Source organism: Apaloderma vittatum, unplaced genomic scaffold, assembly GCF_000703405.1.
Source record: "Apaloderma vittatum isolate BGI_N311 unplaced genomic scaffold, ASM70340v1 scaffold4719, whole genome shotgun sequence".
Classification (NCBI taxonomy): Eukaryota; Metazoa; Chordata; class Aves; order Trogoniformes; family Trogonidae; genus Apaloderma; species Apaloderma vittatum.
In genome coordinates this window covers 19,355-28,287 of record NW_009734496.1, presented here as the reverse complement: position 1 = coordinate 28,287, position 8,933 = coordinate 19,355, and the positions used below count along the sequence as shown (strand labels likewise).

General features: G+C 40.5%; 1 protein-coding gene across 1 annotated transcript in view; it reads left to right on the top strand.

Moving 5' to 3' along the window:
• Positions 1-2,150: 2,150 nt before the first annotated feature.
• Positions 2,151-8,933, top strand: part of COG3 (component of oligomeric golgi complex 3) — a gene marked incomplete at both ends in the record, with an annotated part of 25,478 nt that continues 18,695 nt past the window's right edge. The window contains 8 exons of the mRNA XM_009876293.1: positions 2,151-2,297; positions 2,830-2,891; positions 4,579-4,744; positions 5,536-5,610; positions 5,732-5,824; positions 6,119-6,244; positions 8,303-8,383; positions 8,594-8,637. Of these exons, the coding sequence (XP_009874595.1) occupies positions 2,151-2,297; positions 2,830-2,891; positions 4,579-4,744; positions 5,536-5,610; positions 5,732-5,824; positions 6,119-6,244; positions 8,303-8,383; positions 8,594-8,637 (794 nt within the window). The remainder of the gene's footprint in view (positions 2,298-2,829; positions 2,892-4,578; positions 4,745-5,535; positions 5,611-5,731; positions 5,825-6,118; positions 6,245-8,302; positions 8,384-8,593; positions 8,638-8,933) is intronic.

The following is an 8,933-nucleotide window of genomic DNA, read 5'->3' as shown; positions in this document are numbered from 1 at the left end:
GCGGGGCTCACTCTGCCCGCCCGTGCCACTGCCCTCAGCTCGCCAGGCTTCGTCCCCCTGGAGCTGAGAGCGTCAGTCGCGGAGTTGGGTCCCCTCTAGTCTGATCCCCACCAGTGCATCGCTGCTGGCCCCGGTGTTACTTCCTGGTACAACTTCCAGATGGCTCAAGGAGCAGTGTAAAACCAGGAATAGCAGGGAAAAGCTTAATAACTTGTCATTGCTGTGGATGACGTGGTCTCCCGCTCAATTATGAAGCTCTGACAAAGCGATTACTTGTGAATGTTCCCCTTGTCTGCAAAAGGGGAGTGAAGCGTGCATTCCTTAACTGCACTTTTCATGAGAGCTTTTGTATTTGAACAGAGTTGTAGCATAAGATATACTGCCATAAAATCAACAAAGCTGGCTCTCAGCAAGTGACTGAAAGGTCAAAATGACAAAAGGGAGAGCATAAAGCAATTTCTTCCTGTAATGCACCTGTTTCACTTCAGTCTTCCTGCTTGCTTTTTTTTTGTTTGTTTTATATGTGTAAGCTGTATGCCACTGTACTAAAGTAAATATTGGCAGGCGTCCAAAATGGTTGTAGCAGGATGTGCTTCTATCCAAAGATGTTCTTAAGGATCTAAACCAGCTTTGCAGCAAGGCAGGTACTGTATTTGACAGTCAGAACAACAGGGATGCCAAGACATTGAGCACTTCAGCAGGTCTTGGCTCCTGATGAAGTGGATTAGGACAGTGATCTGAAAAAGCAGACTCTGATGGACTTGATTTTTTCCACACAAGAGAAACTCTGGCTCCCCAGCTAAGGTCCTGCCTTGGTTTGGGGAGTGGGGGTGAGAGCTATGCAGAAATTGAACAAGATAGGTCAGTATGTCTTGTCAAATAGTTGAAATCCTGACTGTTCTTTCTGTGCTGGAGTAATATTACCCCACAGTGAGTATTTTACTAAGTGAGTAATTTTCTAGAGAAATACCAGTTTGTAGTTAAGTAGTGATTTCTTTTTTTTATGTTACTGGTCTCAGCAATAGAAAACATAGTTTACTCATCAACTGAATTAAAAAGGGTATTACGTTACCAGTATATAGTGATATTTGGTTTTTGAATTATTTTCTTTCCTGTAAGCTAATTGATGGTCTCCAGTCATGCATAAATACACTTTCTCTCTGGTTACTTTCTTCCATATTTTTCCTGTTTAAAAAATTACTGAGGCCAGTAAGTTCCTGTTCAGCAAAGCAATCACCTGTCTTCTAAAAAAGTCTTTCTTTTTAGTTTGACTTCTTCATGGGAAAGCATTTGTAAGTATAGGAAACACTATTTCCTGAATAAATTATGGCCATATTAAGTCTTGAATTTTCTCTGAATAACTGGCAAAAAAAATCTGACAATTCCTGTGTGGTGGTATTGTCATCTCGTGTAGACAATGGTGGCATTTATTTTTCTTTCTGTGTGTATTCTGAACTCTTGTTTCTCAGATATTTTTTTAGTGCATTTCTCTACGTAAAGAAATAGTTAAATTGGAAATTAAAGTATAGCTCTTCAGTATGTCAGGTACATCTACATTCAGTTTCTGTTCTTACACAGACATTTATAAAATGCTGTATAATGTTTTCTGGCTTTACCAAAAAAAAAAGTGAAATGTTTTGGCTCTGGGGTAACCTAATAGCAGCCTTCCAGGACAGGAAAGGGGCCTACAGGAAGGCTGGGGAAGGGCTTTTTACAAGGGCCTGTAGTGATACGACGAGGGGCAATGGCCTGAAACTGCAAGAGGGTAGATTTAGATTAGATGCAAGGAAAAAATTGTTCACTGTGAGAATGGTGATGCACTGAAACAAGTTGCCCAAAGAAGCTGTGGATGCCCCATCCCTGGAAGTGTTCAAGGCCAGCCTGGATGGGGCTTTGAGCAACCTGGTCTAGTGGGAGAGGTGAGTCCCTGCCCAGAGCAGGAGGGAGGTTGGAACTAGATGATCTTCAAGATCCTTTCCAACCTTAACCATTCTATGATTCTATGAAAACATCCATTACATTTGCTTCTTCTAAAGCAGATGCCTGTAATTTTCTCGGGTTAATGCTTTGGATTGTGTTACTGTGGTTGAGCTGAACGGACTAGTTCTTAGTAAGTTCACTAACTGAAGTTTGTGGATTTTTGTGAGCAGCTTCCAATTGAAGATTTGTGCAGCCTGACATCCCCGTCGCTGGCTGTTACGCTGACGGCTGCGGTGCCAGAATCCACAGAGGATGTCCTCTTGAAAGGATTTGCCGTACTGGGCATGGAGGATGAAAGAATTGAAACAGCACAGCAGGTCAGTGATGCTGAATAACCTCCAAGTTGCAGTAACTCCCTTCGGAGAATTACATGAGTTCCTGTGTCTCTTGCCTAGCTTTTGGGGGATCTGCTAATTTTTTTTCTTTCACAAAGAAAGCTGGAGGGAAAAAAAGTAGTTAATGTCTTAGCTCTTAAGTGACAGATATTTTTTCCAGTTTGTGTGGAGTCATACATGAGATTAAGGCACTTCTTCAGTAAGGTGGTGTTGCTCATCATATAGAAGAATTTCGTGGTCTCTCTCCCCCTTCCTAAAGTGACAGCCTTGTTCTTGTGCAGAGAAAAACTGAAGAAATTCACCCATTTTAGTTTTGTGGAGCAATAGAATATAGTATTTCAGTTGGAAGGGGCCTACAATGAGGAATTATAGTTTGTTTTCTTGTTTAATAATTAAGTTCTGAAACAGCTCTGTTTTTAACAAAAGCTCATCTTCATTTCATCAGTCTGATTTCTTTGGTTTTAATTGATTGGTTTTGATACCTGTATTGTTCACACCCTAAAATCTCTTCTAGTTCTTCTCCTGGTTTGCTCAGGTACAAGCACAGATGGATCAAGACGAAGGTGCCAAGTACAGGTACGTCTTCTTCCTCAGTTCTTTCACTGTAAAAAATGTAAACCTTGAAGGACTTCATCTTGTCCATATAATGTTAGCACGCTTTTGGATTCAGCTGGCAGGAAATGTGGGATCGTGTTGGAACATGTGACATTTTTCAAGGCAGTATGCTGCACTCCCGTTGTGAGGGCCTTTGTGGCAGAGCAGTTAAAAGGGGCACAGATTTCCTTCTGAACTGCCCCGTGTATTAAGACAGATCGAAGTTCTTTCTGGCTTGTAGACAGGGCTGTAGGCAAAGGTAATCTTACAGCTTTTATGTCCTTTTTCAACTGCCGCTGCTATTGAAATGGCATCCTCTGAGGGTGAGGCTGTGTAGGCAGGTGTGACTGGGAGTCATTTCTGCTCAGCAGTGACTGTGGCTGTGACGCTGTATCTGCATTCCCCTCGTTCCTTGATGCTTCGCTCAGCTCCAGTTTTGAGACTTGGCATTCTCATCTGTTTTTGTCCAACTGTCAGGCTCAGAAGAATGCCTTCGCGCTGACTTTTGCAGTTACTCCTCAAAGGGTCTGAAGTACAGCTGAGTGGCTTAGCCAAATCTGCTTGTGGCTTTTCTGGAGACTGTTTTGGATTTTGAGACTTCAGACTTGCCCTTGGCCAGAAAGTGATGCTGTGTTCCCCTCTTCTGTTTTTCTCTGCATTTCTTTGGTCTATCTCTTGCTCTGACATTTGAGGACATGAAATTTGTTAAAAGCAGAGGTTTAAGCATACACTAAGCCCACAAACAGATCGTAAACAACCCAAAAAGAGTAGTATCCTTGTGCTTTGTCCGTTGGTGTGTTCATAGTAGTGCATGCAGGTACTTCAGTGTGCTCTGCACGCAGAATGGTTTGTAGGGTGGCCAATATGTAATTGTTTGCAGGAGGCCAAGACAATCAGGAGGAAAATGAGTAAGTTCTTTGCCTGCTGTATGCTGAAGGGTTGCATGTGGCTATGGAAAATTGTGGTTTTACTTGCTGCTTTAGATGTAGTAAAGTAGAGTATGGAAGTGTTAGCCAGCATCCAGGAGGAAGTAATTTTAAATGATGTTTTAGTCAAGCTGAATGCTGGGCAGATATTTAGCAATCATTGGGAGTTTGTCTAAGGTTCAATGTAGATACAAACTCAATGACATTAGATACTGGATCTATTTCACTTAAGCCTCACAGTAAGTTTTGAATTCTCTGGATAATTTCAGCTACTTTAGGTGAGTAAAAATAATTTCTATATAATTTTCAATTTCCTACTAGAAGAAGAGACCCAAATTAACACCTCTGTTGCAAGAAAGCAGGGAGACTTTGACTGCAGGCAGTAGCCTGCAGTAGTCACTACGTTTGTGTCCTCCCTTTAGACAGTATTTATGTGCTCTGGACTAGTTGTGGTGCATGCTGCTGCTTTCTGCCTAGGCTTCCTGTAAGGAATGTCGGGGAAATGGAGTTACTGCAGTGGCTGTTTGAAACCCCACAGCTGTTACTTCTGTGGGTCATGGAACTTCTGCTTATTGATGCAAGTCTTGCTTGATGCTGGTGGTATTTTATTCCTAGAGAGGGAAAGATAGTAGCGATGTCCCTGCAGACAGCTGGGTTTGTAAATACAGCAGGTGAAATTTTACTTCTGTTACCTCTTGATTCTCTCTCTTGGGTTTTTTTTTTTCCCTGCTTTTTTTTTCTAGACAGATGAGGGATTACTTGTCTGGCTTTCAAGAGCAGTGTGATGCTATCTTGAACGATGTGAATAGTGCCCTTCAGCACCTGGAGTCGCTGCAAAAACAGTATCTTTTTGTGTCCACGAAAACAGGAACGCTGCATGAGGCCTGTGAACAACTTCTGAAAGAGCAGGTAATCTTTGATGGGAGAAGTACTGGAAACTGCCAAGATACCATAAACAAAAGGATTATTTTGTTTTATCAGACTGGGAAAAATTATGAGCCGTGGTGGCAATGCCTTCATTTGTTTTGGACCTTACTTCTGGTGTTTCACCTGCAGTTAGGGTGTCAGGGTCTGTGCAGTAACATGTTCAAGATGATATAAACTTTAAGCAAGAAGGGTGTCTAGCTGAGGGGAGCTTTTGTAACTGATGCCTGACAAGTGCAAACTTTATTGAGATTAGTAATTTGTATGACCCACAGAAGTAGTCTGAGCTGGTTATTGCAAAAAGAAAGTTTTGGAGTTTTTGGTTGTGTTTTGTTTTTTAAGATACAAGCTTGTTTCCCATGTACTTTCTTTCTCCTCATGGACTGCTCCAGCAGTGATATAGCGAAAAGGTCTTTTTAGCATAACTGGATAAGGGAGAACTCCTAAAGGCTCCAGTCCTGAAATACAGGATTTCTGTGGTTTTCTGATGAGAGAGTTGCTGTTTGTAAGCAGTAGTATCTGTGAAATGCTGACAAACCTGTAGAATATGTATTTTTAAAAATACTCTTGAGAGTGATGTGTTTTTCTCTGGTAAGAGAGAGCAAGTGAGCAGTGCTGTATTCTGAATCTTTCGTTGTACTTTTTTTAGTTTTAAGTTTTCTAAAGATAGTGTGTGCTGAGAGCTGAAAGGGAGGATGATTTTTCTATATAAATATGTATTCAAACTACTCGCTAGATTACTGATTTTCTTTCACTTGTTTGTTTTTTTTTAATAGTCAGAACTTGTTGACCTGGCTGAAAACATCCAGCAAAAACTTTCTTATTTTAATGAGCTGGAAAACATCAACACGGTAAGTATTATTTCCCTGATAATAAACTTAGAGAATGGATGTGTACGGATCTTTTGAACTTTGTCAATGACAGTAAGTTACTTGGGTTCCTTACAACGATGCTTTGTCTTCTTTTTCAAAGAAATTAAATTCTCCTACGCTTTCTGTGAACAGTGAAGGATTCATTCCCATGCTGGCTAAGCTTGATGATAGTATTGCATATATTTCATCGCATGTAAGTAATTCTGTATTGGTTTTAGTTAAATCTTAATAGTTTCAAAAACTGTGCATTCATACTGTTTTTGTGTTGTTTTTTTCCCTGTGAAATGTTCCCTCTGACAAATATAGTAAGAGACCAAAGATGATGGTTTATAAACTTAAGGAATTTTCACTGAATATACTTAATATTCTGCTTAATTTTTATTGAGTACTGCTTTTAGTTTGCAGCTAGTACAAGATCATTTGGAGTTTTTACTAAATTTTGACCCTCGCTTGTATTAAAAATGGATTTTTAAATTTTTTTTTTCAGCCAAATTTTAAAGACTATCCTGTATATTTGATGAAGTTTAAACAATGCCTTTCTAAAGCTATGCACCTTATCAAGACATACACTGTGAATACGCTACAGAACCTCACAAGCCAGTTAATGAAAAGGGTAAGGTGAATCTGTAAGTGGTAACTCGAGCTGTACTGAAATGTCTGTTGTAACACTATCAGGTTTTCTTCTCTTTTTATTTTCTTTGAATCGGCTGCGGCGCACGCCACTGTCCGTGTTGCCAAGGTGGAGGGGAGGGAGCACAAGAGAGAAATGTGAGTGCTGTGGGGATCTGTTTTGGATGTGGGTTATTACAGGCAGGGAGAAGGTCTGCAGCGAATACTTTGAGGAGTGTGTACAGGAGCTGGGTGTCAGATAAAAACTGTTAATGCATAACAACTCTTGAGTTCATGTTGTGACTCTTCCAGGATTATATTCCAGTAAGTATTTTGGGGTGACCTTGGTCATCTAAATATTTTTCATAAATCTTCAGTGCTTTGTGTTGCTGCAGAGAATCACTGTCACGGATTCCTCTTGGTTTTGGCAGTATCTTTTGGTTAGTTTTAAAATGTTGACAGTGGTGTTAGAGAGTCATGGAGCAGAGTGAGGTGCTTGACTCCCAGTAAAGTACCAATGGGATTCAGGCATAAAGATGAGCAAGGAGGTTTTTATTGGTCTCATTAAAATGTGCATAGTCTCACGCTGCAATATTTTATCTGAGGAGAAAGGAGAGGGGGATGTTTCTTTCTACCTGCTTTCTGTCTTTCTCCAGTTAATAGCTCTATGCCACATGCTCAGTCCTGTTACAGGGAAGCTTGTTATTGTGAAGGATAACCAGTGAAATTGAAAGGTGTCCTGGGTATGAGCTAAAACCCAGTCCTATTTAGTGATTTTTAGTTTTCAGTTTAGTCTCTTCTAAAAGGCTGCAGAGCAGGAGGCACTGGGGAAGCCCCAGGCTCAGCAGCGGTGGCTGCAATTGAGACCTGACAGACCTAAAAGGAGGGGATTTTAGAGAGTGTTCCTGGAAACTTGCTAGAGGATACTTCTGGAGTGAAGATTTTGGTTAAGTGGCATTGAACGGTTTTCATTTTGTTATGAAGCTGTTTTTTATTTTAATAAAAAGTATCATAGCTTGGTTTGATGCCAGTGGATTGCTGTGACTGAGCTGAATTCGAGCAGAATTAAACATCTCCTAATAAGCACGTCTACAGAAAGAAGCAAAATCTTTTTTTTGATTTGAATTGCTGCTTAGCAGTTTTAAGTCAGAAAGAAAGGACCTCTTAGGAGTCAGATGACCTTCTCCTTCCCATCTACATGAGCGTTTCGTGGGTGTTTTGCACATATCTCTGAAACATCTACTACCTGCTTCTGCTGGAAGGGCAGTATTGGGCTGGTGTTCTTTAGCCAGGATCAAGCATTGTGATTTCCTACTGCAATGCAATACGAGGTCTTGTCAGGACTGGAGAGGGACTGATGAGATCCAGATGTTTTTTGTTACTCCTGTATTTGTAGAAGGACAATTGAGTTTCTCACAGAGTTGAAAGTAGGAAGTGCAGAAGGTGGAAGAGTTTTCCTGTCCTCGCCGTGTTTCAGGGGAAGGCCATGTGGTTCTCTCTGTGTCATCAACAGGGATAAGGGGAAGCAAGCCTAGTGGATAAACTGGGTCTTTGCTCTGCTTCGTTAAAGCTAAAATTTGATTAAGTTCAAGCTCCTTTGTCCAGCTAAGCTGGAGAACTACAGGGGGAACTGCCTCAAAATGTGGCGTTCCAGTCACAGCTTGAATGAGAGCTGAAACTTTTGTGCCCTGGGACTGGCAAATAAGAGGGAATTTTTGTTCCGTTTTAGTTCTACAGATTAAGGAGCGACAATCACTACCGCTGGGGCAGGTCCAGAGGAAATTGTTGTCTCTAATGGACGGTGCTGTAATTACCACAAATGTTACTTCTGCTGTAGAGGCTGTTGGTTCAAACTTTTAGGTTTTGTTCTTCCATCTGGCTTTATCTGAGTTCTGAAACAAGCATCCCTTTCTACATGGAAAGTGTCAAAGAGCTGTTCCACTGGCAGTATAAGCATAAAGAACAAATACCCTGTTTTAGATTCTAATTATCTTGGCCATTAAATAGTAAAAGCCAAATATAGTATTTTCCTTTTTAACCAATTTCTCATCTCTTCTTTCAGGATCCTTCAGCTGTGCCAAATTCTGACAATGCCTTCACACTATTTTATGTAAAGTTCAGAGCAGCTGCTCCCAAAGTCAGAGTAAGTAGGCTGGCAGCTAACTGTTAAAAAGAAACCTATGAAAATGGGGGTTGAATTTATTAATAGTGTGAATGTAAGAATTGGGTATTGTGCAAGTGTGAATGTCCAAAGATTGCATATTGTGTCCGTGGAAAATACTGCAAATTGATTTCCCATTATTAGAAAAAAAAATTACTGATAATGCTTTTTTTTTTCCTTTTTATTGCATAGACTCTCATTGAACAAGTAGAGCAAAGATCCGAAAAAATGCCAGAGTGAGTATGCCTGCATAATTTATTTTCAGCAATTTTAAGTTTGGAAAATCTTTGCTTTTATGTACTGTTTAACACATTATTTGTTTAAAAGGGAGTTTTAAAAATTGAAATTTACATAGACCTGAAAGAGAATATTGGAATGACTTTTATATTTACCAAAAAATGAGCTACAGGATCATAGAATCATAGACTGGCCGAGGCTGGAAGGGACCTTAGAGATCATCTAGTCCAACCTCCCTGTCATGGGCAGGGACGCCTCTCAGCTAGATCAGGCTACTCAAGGCTCCATCCACCCC